The 16,033-nt window shown below is 40.5% G+C and overlaps 1 protein-coding gene across 2 annotated transcripts in view; it reads right to left on the bottom strand.

The window, feature by feature from the left end:
* Window positions 1-941: 941 nt before the first annotated feature.
* The window catches only part of VSTM2B (V-set and transmembrane domain containing 2B), a 46,920-nt gene continuing 31,828 nt past the window's right edge, over window positions 942-16,033 (bottom strand). For both annotated transcript variants that reach the window (XM_075189225.1, XM_075189226.1), the window contains exon 6: window positions 942-1,756. In XM_075189225.1, coding sequence (XP_075045326.1) covers window positions 1,668-1,756 — 89 coding nt within the window. In that variant the 3' untranslated portion in view covers window positions 942-1,667. The remainder of the gene's footprint in view (window positions 1,757-16,033) is intronic.

The raw sequence follows: 16,033 nt of genomic DNA, 5'->3' as shown, positions 1-16,033 counted from the left end.
TAGCGATTCTAGCAAATCGCCGATATTCAGCAACTCTGCCGGCATAATTTAAAATAGAAATGGTTTTAAAGTTTTGCTTTTAAACCCATTATCATTTTAAATTATGCTGGCAGAGTTGCCGAATATCGGCAATTTGTTCGAATCTCTAATTAATACATTTAATCCAAGTTTTAATTGACAAAATATATAGTGCAAACTCTTGTGGCACTACAAGTGCCAGCATGCACTGATAGGTCATGACTGTTATTGCATGCCGGCCCTCGTAGAACTACAAGCGTCTTCAGGTACATGTTCACAGGTGCATAGTAAAGCTGGGTACACACTGATGCACACATCATATAGTTTGATTTGGTTTTATAACCTTCCTAAAAATCACAACTGATTTCAGGCAAATATGGAAGTGTGCACACACTCACCACCAGCAGTGTAGACAGATATCTGTAGAGTGTACAGAGTCACGATCATTTCAGCACATGGTTATGAGATGAAGATCACAGATCTGAAGGTAAATCATGTAGGTGTGTATAAATCGATATGCTCATCTGGACTTTCAATTGTTGGTGAAAATCATTACAGAAATTGCATCTGAAGTAAGATTGCATAGGTGTGTACCCAGCTTAACACTTACAGTACCACAAATGTGTACTGTATGTGTTGCGCCCATAAATACTAATTAACTAATGTCCCCATAATAAATTAATAAATAACACTGCCGTAATAAAGAGTTAATGCTCCTATAATGAATACTTGAGTTAATGACAACATGATGTTAAAATTATCCAATTTTTGGCTTTATCCATGACATGTATAAGCTGCCGTGTATCTGAGAACAAATCTGAAATAGAGACCTAGGAATTTTCTTTTCCATCATTTCACAATCTCCCCCATAAAATGTATCTCACTCAAAAAGTCTTTATATCGAAAAGAAAATATTGATGATCTTATTTCAAAATTGTTTTATTCAACTGTTATTCAGCATTATACAATACAGTTTTTTCTTGTTATAAACAAATTTTCTTACCTTGTTTCCAATCTTTATTTAAAAATAAATATTATTGGTGGTGATTAATAATGACTTTGACATGTGCCTTTGAAGGAAAAAAAACAAAAACAAAATGTATTAAAATGAAATAATTTACTTAAAAAAATAACAACAGGGGGACTGGATTTTAAAACAAATAAACCCAAAACATTAAACACACCCTACTGAAAAATATTGTTGTTTTTTGTTCGTTCTTCAGGAGAAAAGAAATGTACAGATCATCATAAAAATAACTGCTCAACAGTTCGTGCAAAAACAACGACAAAGATAATTGTGGGAAGAAAATGTCTGATAAGTTATGGTTTTTTTTTTTTGTAACTTGTGTTCGGAAATCATAAACGCCATGCACGCAGCAAGGCTAAGACCAGACTTCTGTTTGTGTTATAGTTTGAAACTAGATGCATTATTTTGGGTGTTTTTTTTGTTTTACTTTTCTGTAAGTTCTCCAAAAATATGTTGTTCGGTTTGTTTTTTACATTTTATGTTCACCGCGAAGTGTTTGCCATGCTTTGTTCAGTCTTTTTCCTGTCCTTTTATTTAATTTGCAGCTTTCATTAAGAGGGGATTGGGATAAGTTCCTATGGGTTGTTTGGTTGGTTTAGGAATTATTCACAAAAATGGCCCATCAGTGGTTGAATAGTAAGAACACGAGCTGATGCAGAATCAACAGGAGCGTGTATACGATCGGATCGCTGGCAAGGATGGGTCCAGTTCCTGTAAGACAACAGATCGTCTGGTTACAATACACTCATTTTCAATGGCTAATTTCACTCGCACAAGTTAAACAGTAAAGTTAGAAAAAAATTTAAAAAACTGTAACCACAGAAAATGTAACATTTATTTAGTTATATTATATGCTGCATTTTTAGATATCTGTTTAATGTTTAGTTCCTCTTTCATATCACTGGCTTAAAGTAGACCACCATGTCCCATTATCTATGCAATTATGGTGGAGATCACACAACTGTTTGGTCAGATATTGCATTAGTATGTACGCTCCCACTATCAACTTTTATTGTAACAAAACACATCACATCTGTTGATTTGGTTTTAAAAACTTCCTAAAAATCATGGTCAACGATGGAATGATGTCGGGAAAATGTGGCAGTGTGTACACACTCACCACCAGCAGTGTAAGAAGATATCTGTAGAGTGTACAGAGTCACAATCTTTTCAGCAGGTGGTTATGGGAGATGAAGATCATAGATCTGAAGGTAAATCGTGTAGGTGTGTACACCTATATGCTAAATCTATATGCTCATCGGGATTTTCAGTCGTTGGTGAAATCGTTACAGAAATTGCATCTGAAGTAAGATTGTATAGGTGCGTACCCAGCTTAACTCAACCCCAGTAATTGCCATTGGAAAATCAGACGGATAAACAGAACATTATCAAGATATTTGCTTCTTTCTCAAAGAGTCAATTTTGTTTTTTGTACTTAAAAATTATAGATGATTTATTCTCCCCATCTAGTACCTAATGGCCAGTTTTCCAGCCCTCGTTCCCGGTACCCCAAAAGGTGAGTCAGGATTTCTTTAATAATGCACAAGTACATTAATCAGACACACATCCCCAGAAATGTAAATTCTCAGAGCAGGACCGGCTACGCTACATGCACGCGGCAATGCTTTGCCGTCCATGATGCAGCGAGTTTGAGCCGCGACTAAGCTGCGTACGACAAGCAGCTACTTGCAGCTCAATTTTACCATAATGTGGATACTGTGACACTGCTGTGAGAATACAGCAGTATCAGTACAGATTTGATCTAATATCGAGGACCCAACAAAAGCCCCTATATTAATCTCTTTCTTCCAGAACATTGTAAAGGTAACGTTACATGCACCTGAGGTGACAGAACAGGACATACTGCACAGCGGTTTAGAATATTTTTAGACAAATAAAAAAATGTAATGCTTCCCAGAATGCATCTCTCCAACGCCAAGATATTGGGTTACCATATATTTGTTTAATGTAGAAAAAGAAGAATTGATGTGACGTGTTCTAAAATGTCACTAATTTATAGATCTCATTTATTTTTTCCTTGGTCAGGAAGACACGGAAAACTATGCACAAGATTGAAGCAACTGTACAGGACATTTTATTTTGTGTGATAAGACAATTGAAATGAGGGAAAGTGGTGAATGGGGCCATTCTTTACAATGTGGAAGACATTTTCACACTGTGAAAATACTTGATCATAATTGAGGCCCATTTTATCATACCTCCCAAATGTCCCGATTTCCTGGCAGAAAGTTGGGAGGTGTGTCCTGTTCAGTGCTACCCTGCAAAGCAACGATGAACGGGTACCATGCGCATCTAACACTGGCGTACGTGGTATTCAAAGGATGTCCTTAGGGGAGGTGAAGGGGGCGGAGGCGGCTCAGCGCGTTGGAAGTGTCAGAAACGGCCCCTGGGGTGTGACCACGCCCTGGGACACTTTAGCACGCCCCCTTTTCATGCGAGCATCCCGATTCCCCATCTTGGAAAGATGGGGGCGGTATGTAACAGTTTGAGATCTCACATCTTCCCTCTTCCTTATTGGCTATAATAGAATCAGACAGACAACTGCCACAGCCAATAGTTTTGCATATTGATGTCCCTGTTCCCGGATTCTACGAAACCAAAAGTGAACATCCCGGCAATTCATCTTATTATAAATTTGGGATATAAATAAAAACAAAAAAGTGAGTGTACATTTCATTTATCGCCCATGACAGAAACTGCTAGACAATAAAACTGAAAGTGATTCAATGGACCCGAATTCATCAGCGCAAGTATCTTCAGATCCGCTCATTGTTGAATTCAGGAGTGCGCATAGCCGATTTACCTGCATTATAAAACAAACGCACGTTGCGCTCTGTGTACGAGCCCTAAGGAATCAGGACCAATAATTGTAACATAGAGAAATATACAGTATATATATATATATATATATATATATATTTTTTTTAAGCATTGATCTCTCCATATTGGGTGTGTAACAGCTCAGCAGCGATCACGGGAGCCAAGATACCTCCATAGAGCCAAGACCAAGGGGCTCTTCCTACCGTACAGCAGATTGTTTGTTTTTCCAACTAAAATTGGAAATGACTTGAATACACAACTATAACTTATACCAATGCCAAGATTTTGCTTCCTATACATTAGTCATAGCAGCTGTAACATATTGTGCCTACAGATGCAATTTCAATTTGTTCAGCCGAGCAATCCATGTGTGCTGGTTTGCAAAATCACTTTATATTCAATTACCCTGTCCCACATGTTCCCTTATAGAAAAAGCCATATATAGCGCAAGGTGTAATTACTGAGCTATAATGAGAAGTAAGCATGTCAGAAATACTAATGTGATATTTATTTATCCACAGAATTGTAAATAAGATCAGATTATTCTCCTGCAGACATTGAGTTCTGGGAGTGTAGATGGGCAAAATCATGGCAATTTTTTTTTTTGATGGTGGATCAGGACGTTCCGGTAAAGCAATATCTAATTTTGACGTTTGACTTGCCATTTCGCACTATGGGCCTGATTCATTAAGGAACGTAATTCTATCGGTGTGGTGCATTTTGCATATTTTCTCTTTGTCCATGCACAAAAACGAGACTTGTGCCAAAGAACGCAACTACATGCAAGTAATGTTCGCCTGTAAATGGTACTTACGATTCTAAGGGCAGAACGGGTAGGGGAAGGTGAGGACTAACGTTGGCAAGGTACAGTAAGGGCGAGCCGAGGTCAAGCGCAGATGCAAACGGCCGATTCAAGCTCTGGGCATCTCTAAGGTGCGTGTTTTTTAGCCGTTATCACTTGCACCTGCTACAGGGCCGTGTGATAGTGATGACGGACATGTAGGCGTGCTAAAAATGTGCAATTTGGAGCAACTTTAGCAACTTTAGCAACTTTAAAAATGAATTATATATACAGTAGGCTTTGAGAGCATCCCGATAAATATATTTCATGTAAAACATTCAAAATTTTTTTTTCCCCTTAATGATTACATTATTACCAGGTGACAATAATTGAATTCTTTTTTTTTCCCACATATGTATTGTACATATCCTGTTGTGTGTTGTGTCTGTCTACATAGGGCAAGTGCCGTATAGGCAGAGTTACTTCAGATCCGCCTGTAGTTGAATACAGGCGTTCAAATTGCATGCGTTCGTCTTAAAACATAAATTGGGCCTGATTCATCAAGTAAAGTAAAGTAAAGCAAAAAAAATTAGTAACTTTTCACCTTGGTAAAACCATGTTGCTTTGGAGGGGGAGGTAAATTTAAAATGTGATGGCAGATTTATAGTTGGGGTAGGACATGTCCCAGATCAACTTAAAATTTCAGTGTAAAAATAAAGCTATCAAGTATTTGTGCGCTACATGAAAAAACAGCCAGTATTTAACTTATGTGCAAAATAAAAAACTATTTGCACCCCTGGCATTGTAACATGGTTTTGTCCAAGAGAAAACTTACTCATTTTTTTGCCTTACTTTCCTTAATGACTCAGGCCCATTGTGTTCACTTTGTGTTCCTTAATGAATCGGGCCCAGTACTGGTAATTATATTGTATGAACAAAATACAGCTGGCAAGATGACAGTGAAATTCATTCTGTTGTGTGGCAAAGCTATAGTAGAGTTGGGAACACTTAAGGAGTAATTCTGCTGGAATATTTCAGTGAAATGTGCAGATTTGTGGGCAAATGTGGAATATATAGTAGAACATTTTTTAGAATTTCCTTCCTATCTTCTCAGAAGACTTGTGTGGTTTTAATACACAGTCATACAAGTAACATCTTAATTAACTGTGTGGCTTTAGTCAATGTCAGTGAAGAAATCATACCTCCCAACATCTTAAACTGAAATATTGGGACAGTATAGACCACATGCACAATTCAACTGGACTACACACTCTACCCAACTAGGTTAGATTTGTGGAGCAGGACGTTAGTTTTGCAGGGTAGCCTAGCTTCGGGGCCAGGAGCTAGGCGGACTGAGCGTGTTCCTTCACAAGTACAAAGTTGGACTAATTTGGAAGAGAGGCATAAAAATGAGGTTTCATTTTCAGGAGCGAGATTACTGGAATCAGTAACAGAGGTTGAGACGGTGTAATGTTAACAGCTCTGAGCTGGATTATCCATTAGGCAACCTAGGCTGCCGTCTAGAGGACAAACGACATTCAGTAGCCAAGATAACTGATTTTGCCAAATCTGCATGACCAGCCTAGGGGTGGTCCATAAAAAGCGGCTGCATCAGGACCCGGTAATCTTCTTGGAGCCTCTGGGTATGTACCTCGCTGAGAGCCGGATGGACCATTTAGGCACCAATGGAAAAACAAGTAAAGGTTGACTGGAATGCAAAAAGTAGAATCTGTGCTAGAAATGTCAGCACAATTGTCTGGTTCCGCTGTCCTTACTGATGAAAACATAAAATGTTCATATCCAAATCATCTAAAATTTAATTTTCCAAATAAATAACAAACTCTATACTGTCTTCACACACTACAGTGGGGCCCGTCGTTTATTCATCATCACCTATTTATTTATATAGATATATATATATGTATTCCCACTTGACTGTACAACACACAGATTATTTCACTAGGTGAAGAATAGCAATATTGTCATTGCTAAGGGGACCTCTAGGTGGCAGGTTTGTTCCTGTTATGAAGCACAAATCACACTCATAGTAATTTCACATTCATGCAGAAATTCAGGAATTATTCAAACACTCCGTAAATATAAATTATACAAATCGTATCTAATTTCACCAGACATTAAAATACTCATTGTAATGTATGAGGATGACCCCTATTCCTATTAATTTTTTTCCTTATGGGCAAAGAAGATCATTAGGAGAAAGCCCAGACTGCTTTGATAGTCCCCTAATGCTGGGATGTAAAGAAAAGATGGACATTTTCATGAACAAATTGCTTTATCTGTGCTCTATTCACTCCTGTTAACAAACATCAAAGGGATTTCCACGTTGGCGTATGTGTTGCAGGGTTTACATAGAACCCTATATTAATGATAGAATAATGTCAGGATTCCGACCTATATCTGTACCCTGTAATAGCAACCCCTGCTGGAGATCTGCTGGAATTACAGCGGGAGAGGTGGAAAAAGGTGGACTCAACTAAAAACTAGCTAATGACTGGTACAGTCCAACCAATCAGGAGACAAGAAAGTACTTTAGTCACGCCCATTTTTCCATTGCAGATTGCTGGTAGAAAAGCCTGGGACAAGTGCTTGAATTTGCCCTCCCAGCCTTAAATTTTTCGAGACTCTGGTGGGCAGTTTTGGCTTTTGCATGGTTGGATGATTTGCACATCAGACAGACGCGGTCTGCTGGAGTGCTGGAAAATCACATTATCACTTTCTTTACAACATATAACAGGAAATAATGTGTCACAGGAGTAAGCGACCTCAGCAGATTCAAGCTGTCAATTATATAGTACATTCTAGATAAATGATAGCTAGGATCTGATTGGTTGCTATGGGCCACACCTACATTTTTCCTTTTCTGAATTTTTTGTAAATCTACTCCTTAGTGTCAGGGTTTACTGAGGTGGGTGGGGCTTGAGGACACAATTGTCCCGCCCACTTGAAGATGCAAATTACATATTTAAGTCCCACCCACTTCTCCACCTATCTCCCGAAAAAGTAATGGACCGATTCATGATCTTTTTTTTTTTGCAGGTTGGCTTAACTTTGCTTTGAGTTATATCCTCTTCTGTAATATCCATTTATCCCCTCAAATATTATATAGAGTAAATAACTAAAAAAAAATATAAATGCTTTTGGGAAAAATAACTATGGCATATAAATATTTGTAATGTAAATGCAAAATATCTACACTATTCAGGTGTAAAATAAATATATTATAAATATGAATGATATATTTGGTCTAAAACTTGTCTTTGGCAATAGAATATTTTTTTCCTAAGTAATTTTCTCATTTTTATGGGCATTTATAAAATAATGACGGTCAGGATAAATAAAACACATTAGAAATGGTTTCTTTGTTATATGAGAAGAGAATAACAGCTAAGATAAATTATTTTTAAAGTGTGACAATGTATTTGTTCCCGGCTGCCGCCTGAGTGTCACACGCATGATACATTGTTTCTCTAGAAATGTCATCACTCATTCAAAGGTAACACGAGGCGCAGCCGGGACGCCGGAGTATAAGGGCAGGTTTGTCACCGATGAATAAACAGCTCATATTGACGCTCTGTCTTTTCTTTCTTGCAAAGTACTGTTTATTAGAGCAGTGTTTTAAGAAACAATTATCAGGCAACAGGTTTTCAATCATTTTTTGTCTATAATCAGATTTTAACATATTGGGTTAATAGATTGTCCTAGCCAACCTGGGATTTAGATATAACACATTCTCTAATGGAATATTAGTAGAGAAGTGGTGGAACTATCGAGGGTGAAGGGGATGCAGCCATTATCACGGGACTCGGAGGTGAGGGGGCCCAGCAATGCAAGTGGCTTCCCCTCTGAAGCCTCTGCAAGAGACAACCCCCCTCCTGACCCCATCTGGACCCCCATATCATGCCCTGAAGCTACTGTTTTGCTCTGTAAAGATTGGAGCCCACCTCTCATCGGGGTCCTGCTGCAGAGATAACTGATCTTCCTAAATTACGCTTACACAAAAAATAAAGGCAATTACCTTTTGAAGATACAATCCCAAAAGAACAATCTTAGATGTCCACTAACCACTTCCTGTGCGCCAGGTCTCTCCCTGGAGATATTTAATTACTCCTGATGTTCCTCCTCAACCTCCTCTCAACAGCTTCATTTTGCCTCATTAGCTCCAACATCCTTTACTGGAGACCTCCATGCAACATACTCCAAAGTACATCGTGGCTGTTGACTAGGAAAACCAGCACATTAGGAAGTGCAGGGAAAGATGGGGCAAATAGTCCAAGGTTACCCCCTCACATTAGAGCAGCAAGGGGCAACCTGACGCACTTTAAACCTTTAAAAATGGTCCCACACTGCCCTTAATCTCAGTAACGAGTTCAAACAATACATCAAAGATAGAGACAGCTATCTATGATAACATATCAGCCGGAATTTTTAACTAGTGTTACAGGGTATAACACACACATCTGACAATAAAGCAGGAAGGAGATGAGGGCCGCAGGTGACGGCTCGGAGGGCCGCCAGCTGCCATCTCTGCATTAGAGAATTTTCACAATAGAGGCGGCTATGCAGACGGCAAGGATAGAGCTGCAATCTGCACTAATTAAGAATTTTGTTTTAGAGCTTTTTATTGCTTTTTATTTGGGAATATGTTGCTTATGTCCGAAAAGCTTTCTATTTGGGAAACGAAGAAAATGGTTTTGTTGCCCTTTAAACAGCTCTTATATAAAAGAGGGAATTCATAACTGTGTATATCTGTAGATCATAGTATAGAACATTATGATTATTTACAGGTGTTAAGTGAGCACAAGAAAATTATAGGGGTTATATTATTTACAATAAAGACCCTTTTCTTGGTATATCCTTTTGATCAATAATACACAGATTCTATATTATATATTCATTCTATGCTCTTTATATAATACACTTTCTTGGGGGTGGTGGTTTACCGTTTGTATTATGCTGAGCAACTAATCCCCATGTAGCTGTGTCTAAACAGGAAGAGTCATTTATTTAGGAAAGATGGCTATTCCAGTTAGAATATCTAATCAGTGATATTTTGATCCGTTGATTGGCCTCAGAGTCCACCGCGTCGCCAGCTCTCATTGTGTATACTTTTATGCAATCAGGGCTGCAGCGTGAAAGTAGAGCAGATGGTAATAATCGTGTATGATGGCCTCAGCACAGTCAAATAATTTGGGTTTTATGCACCGGGCAGCTGCACAAAGGATCGTAATCAGAGATGAGGAAAGTGAAATCTAATCAAAGACATTATCAATCCAGTAGACGCAAGTGGCAGAGCCTCACTGGAAGCTGCAGGCATTGGAGACCCCTGCAGATAAGTTATTGGGCAAAAAAGCCCCCAGGTTAAGATGTTTCCCAAACGGCTCGTTCACACGGATGGATGTTTTGTATGTAGTTGAGTCTAGTAAACATGTCCATTACACTAGCGCATTAAGACTCCCTTGGTACTTTGCGATTAATTGAATTCCTCCCTAACAGAACTTTGGCAGGGTGCTTGATATATAGGCTCTTCCATACAAATGGAGGTTCAAAAAGTGGGCAAGTATGTTTGCAGGGATTCCTCTGGTAGATCGCGAAACCCTGCTCATCCTGGCTACTCTTTCTTCTTCCTTCCTTCTTTTTGTGCCACCAGAAATTTGGTGCAGAGTTATCTTATTACTCAGGGTCACCTCTTTTGCGCACATCATAAAGTACTAACAGCATTATATATAAAAGAACCTTTATGGTGGATAAGTTATTATTAAGTTATTTTATTTATATTTATATACTTGACTGTTTTCTTAATGTAAGCTTTGCCTAGTTTAACCTATATCCTGTCCTGTGTGGTCTTTTAGGGTGGATGTGAGTTGGAGAGGATTGTGCTACACCGAAATAAGAGTACTGTAGATCACTGTCCAGTAGATTGGCCCTTATGGGGCCCAGTGGTGAAAGGGGTCCAGCAATGCGATGTTGTGAACATATGTAACTTAAAGTCCGGCCATCCCATGTTAGTAGATGGACAAAACACAATATCACCCGCTCTTCTGATTTAATCCATAAAATCGACAGCAACAATCTGGGCAACGCAATAAGCAACTAATGGGTAAATTCACTTTCTAATGTGTTGTTACCATTTTTTTTTCCTTATTGCAAGAATATAAAAATCACTCAGTGCTGTTCAAGCTGGAGTTACTGCCAAGCTTAAGTCATTCCTGGGCCAATTTGTTTTGCTCTCCTGACTGGTAACTTGGCACAGCAGAATTCTCCGTAGCAGACTACTGTTCTGCCCAGGGACAAACAAATACAACTTTGCACACCAACGTATTGAAAAGACGTTTTATAGGACGTCATCATTTGGCCGGCCATTATAAACGTCGGTGGAAACCATTAATGAATACCCTGGAACATGGATATTGCTCGTTAGACCTCGTGATTGGAAATAATTCTCTGTTCTGCCGTTCCACTGGTAGGAAAAATAAGGTGAGGTGATGACGGGAACCACAGTTCATCATCCCATAGTAGAATTTGGCTAAGGGCACGGCAAAAAAAGCTCTAACCTCTGGGGCCCCATTTGGTCATACTCAGGTCTTGTTCACGAGCAGTAAAGCAGTAGTCGTGGCTTAACATCACACTCACCAGATCCACGCATGCACTCAGGCGAAGGTGCTCCCAGGGAGTGTTTCCACACTCAAAAAACATACTGGTAGGTCAATTGGCTTCCACCACAATTAACACTAGTCTGGGTGTGTGTGTTAGGAAATTTAGACTGTAAGCTCCAATGGGGCAGGGACTGATGCAAGGGACAATTATTCTCTGTACAGAGCTGCGGAATTTTGGGAGCTATATAAATATATTGTGATGATGATGAGAGTTTGTGCTACATAAAAACTCAAATTAGTTTGTGAGATAATTTGAGGAAAACATACAAGACTAGTAATAAACTATTAAAAGCAAGAACAGTCCTTGACTCCAGCACATTATTGGACATACAAGCAGACCCGGCGCTCCCATTAGGCAAGGTTAGGCACTTGCCTAGGGCGCCGGGCTCTGGAGGGCTGACCATACCTGTCACGGCCGCCGCACAGCATTCAGATGCACGGGGGAGGGGGGAAGAGGCTATTGCTCACCACCGCCGCCTCTCTGCTCCGTCTCCTCCCCTCCACTTACTAGTGTCAGTGAGTGGAGGGGAGGAGACGGAGCAGAGAGGCGGCGGTGGTGAGGTAAGGAAAGACGGGGTGAGGGGTGAGGAGGGAGGAGGGAGGAGGGCGCCGTTTTTGCATGGGGGGGCGGCACCGATTTTTGCGCGGGGGGGGGGAATCGCCGATTTTTTCAAAATGCCTAGGGCGCCATGGACCCTAGCACCGGCCCTGCATACAAGCACGTCATGACAGAGGACGACTTTGGGCTGAAGGTTATTTTTTTTAGGCTGGAGTAAACATACAACATTTCTTTCTATTACAATAATATCACCACTTACTTTCAAACTAATTTGTTTCAGTGGTATAATACTCGCCTACTCTCCCGATATGTCAGGCACTCTCCGGGAGAGAGGAGGGGCTTAATGATGCAAAATGCGCCATTATGCCCCACCCTGCAATACTGCGTATATACGCAGGTAAATAAATCCAAGCTTCTTTGCATGGTCACAGTCATTCTTTGCATAGTCTAGCCCCACCCAAGCAGGATCACCTGACTGCCGCCCAACTAAACATCTGACCTTAGTGGCAGGCTCCGTGACAACTGTGATGTACCTGTTACCTACAAGCAATAGGAGCGGACATTTTTTTGTGTGGTCCAAATTTTCGGGCCTATCAATTCGTTAGGGACTAGTGACATCACGGAGACTTGAGGCTAGATTTGATAGGCTGCTTCTCATGAACCAGATAGTTACCAAGGATGGCTAACATCTAGAATTAGGTAATTGTCTCCACCAATCAGATAAAGAGTAACGTGTGAATAACTATATCGAGGGAGAGAGAAAAATATATTTATTGATATAAATATATTTATAATAATAATGAGCGCAGGAGCACATATCACGAGGCTCCACGGGGAGTGGAAGTCCCACTCCTCTTGCCTCTACTTTTTGTGGGAGACCCAGTTGATGACGTCAACGGGTTCCACTTGAATCCGGGAAAGGATCAGCACAGTACACAAGGTCTAACAATGACCACTATGTCCGGGTGATGAGGACGGGATCAGAACTTGATCCAAATAATTTTGTTTATAATTGAATCAGAAATTCTAAGTTCATAGTTTTTTCGGACGCTTTTATGTAAAAATAAATACATCTACGTTTCTTGTCTACTACTTATGTGAGCGCCGTATGATAAATACATTTGTTTTCCATGTACAAACATGAGTCAAACTATTTGTATCTAAATAGGCAATCAGTAGAAATCTGTTTTGTTTATCATGTTTTGTTTGTCATCCTCTGTTAAAACACAAAAAGACATCAGCAATTGCTCAAATCAGCCTTAAGCTTGTGTCCGGGTGCTCCAAGCGAAGGCTAAATATATCTGACAAGCTGGAATATATTTGCCCTTGAAATCAGCATAATCCTTTCTTTTTTGTTTATTTGATGGGCAAATTAATAAAATATTACAAAATGATGTGGTCTCCTGAGCACCTGCGGAGAATACAGCGAATATTTAATACCAGCTCAGCCTCCTGCTCGATTTACGCAGAGTTTAAAGACATCTGTCTAGGGAACCATTAAATCCATTGTTAGTCAAGGTCCTTCCCCCTTTATTATTAGTTCTTTAAATAAGATGATCCCAGAGACACTTTGCTGCGGTCACGTTTACAAAATCTGATTACAACACACTTTTTGCATTTTAAATCAGCAATCCCATTAAAAAAAAATTTTTTTTTCAGTCTTCAGCCTGACGATATTGGTTTATGATTCTGAACTACCATGGCAACCACAGTCACGTGGCACATGATATAGTGAGCAGGGAGGTTTTGGAACGCCTCTCTGAGCACTGTCTGCACTGTGACATTCTCCTTCCCCCCCCCTCTGCCATCACATGACATGCTGAGAGCTATGAGTCTGTGCCTGTGTAGCAGTCTGACTGTGTCTGTCTGCCATTTTTTCGTTTGCCAGTCAGAGAGATTTTGAAAAGGAGATAATCATTTGAAGGAGGATAACTTAGAAAGATACATAATTAAAAGGTACTTAACTTGCTATTTAAAGAAATAAGATAAATAGATATTCTGGTCTTGATTAATCTTCGAACGCAATGTGAATGCAACTTGTGTTTAACAAACACGCGCATAACTTGCTCGCACGTACACCCGTATTCAATACAAACGGATCTCAAGATACGTTTCCATTTGAATCTGGGATACGTAAATGCATATGTGCAATATAAAGTCCAATCAGAATGCATTCCACAAAAAAATACTTTATAACATTAATTTACAACTCTTAATATTGTAATCATTAGTTAAAATTATATGAGTTTTTTTTTACATTAAATACATAAATCAGGGTGTTGTGAATGTGTCCTGTACATAAAATGTATTTTTACAGTTTGTTCTAATTGCAAACACGTTGCGACAAGCATACATCTCAGTTATCACTATCAATCGGCACTTACACCAGACCTGTAGCTGGAGCAAGTGATACGGCTAAAAAACACCTACCTGAGAGATGCTCAGAGCTGGAATCGGGTGCTTGTGCGTGCACTCAGCCTCGGCACGCCCTTACCGTAGATTGCCTACGTTACTCCCCATTCCCTCCCTGTTCCACCCTTCAAATCGTAAGCAGTCGTAAGCGTCATTTGCATGCAAACAGGAATGGCATGTAGGTGCATTCACTGGCGTAAGTTTTTGCACATACGCAGAGGGATTTTATGCAAGATACAGCATGTAGATGGGCTTATGTTCACTGATAAATCAGGCCCTCTATACTTAATCTGTCCTCTATATTATTCTGTTCAGCTGTCACAGAACCATTAGTACAGGGAAAACGGTTCACGGATGTGCGGAGAGATACAGGGCCGCCTTCAGACGCTCTAATCACCAATGCTCGGTCAGTGATTACAGGACTCAGGCATCAGACGCTGCTGTAATACTCAGAGGTGATCTCCACCTAAACTTCCAAATAAAGTGTTTAACAGAACTAATACTTTGAAGACCGTTATAGAACTAAATTTAGCTTGGCCGGTGGTTTCAGTCTGGAAGTGACCTCGAATTACCGTTTTTTTTTTGCCAGGTACATTAGAGAAAATGTCATTAATCTGAAATGATTTTGAAACAGGTTCTGGAAACAAACACACAATCGTTTCGTAGGAGCCTGGCTGCGTTATGTTTCCATAAATTTGTCTTTTATTTAATGACACTGAATTCATTTATATTTTGGTGCAGGAGAAGCAGGTAAGGGGGGGGGGGAGGGGGGGTTGCGAGGTACCAAATGGGAACCTTGCCTGAAAAAACACATTTCCTAAACACTCGGTGAACGTAGTCTTGGCTGCCTGCGCGGCCCTCCATCTGCCAGGGTGCGTTTAACCGTAACTAAATTAGAGCTTTCCTGCAAGGTCGCAGATGCCAGACAGAGAGTGTTAATTTCTAACTAAAGCCTCCAAAAAGGCCGACAGAGGTGACAGAAAACAGATAATTAGAGGGAAAGATTATATAAAACTCTACAGTAGACGCATCACCCACACACAGCGCAGGATGGCGTTCTGTCTGCTGGACTCAGCCTTGTGACCTGGGGCGTAAAAATCGGCATAGTGCATGTGGCAGCTATAGCGCCTAGCGAGGTAGGGGCCCCACGACCTTTGACCTCTGCTGCAATCGTGCTCCGTGACACAGCGAAACAATGAAGGAGCTGCCTGGTCAGGACGATGGTGAAGGGGCAAAGTTTAGCCCTACAACACAGAACACCTTGCTTTTGTACCCGGGCACTTAAATGGTTCACCCAGCGCATTTCACGTTGCACGTCTACTCTACACTTGCCAAACTATCGCAGAATGCCCAGGAGACTTCTGAATTCCGGGTAGGTCTCCCGGACTCCCGGGAGAACTGACAATTCTCCCGCATCTGCCTACTTCCTAGTTCTCCGCTCTTGGGAAACGGGTCCGCACACTAGGGGCCTGATTCATTAAGGAGCGCAAATTCCGATACGTGTCTTATTTTGCGCAAAATCGCTCTACAATAGCCCAGAAATGGACCATATGGCAGAGAACGCAGCAACGTCCAATTAATCTTTGAGCCCAAAAGACCCTTACAACAGCCCACGATTTCAGGGGCGGTACGGGGAGGGGAATGGGCGTATGCACAGTCAACGTACAGTAAGGGCGTGCTAGGCTCGAGCGCATTCAAGGTACGTGTTTTTTTTTACTAGT

The sequence above is a fragment of the Mixophyes fleayi genome, chromosome 10 (genome assembly GCF_038048845.1).
Source record: "Mixophyes fleayi isolate aMixFle1 chromosome 10, aMixFle1.hap1, whole genome shotgun sequence".
In the NCBI taxonomy this organism is placed as follows: domain Eukaryota; kingdom Metazoa; phylum Chordata; class Amphibia; order Anura; family Limnodynastidae; genus Mixophyes; species Mixophyes fleayi.
This window is presented reverse-complemented; position numbering and strand designations above follow the sequence as displayed.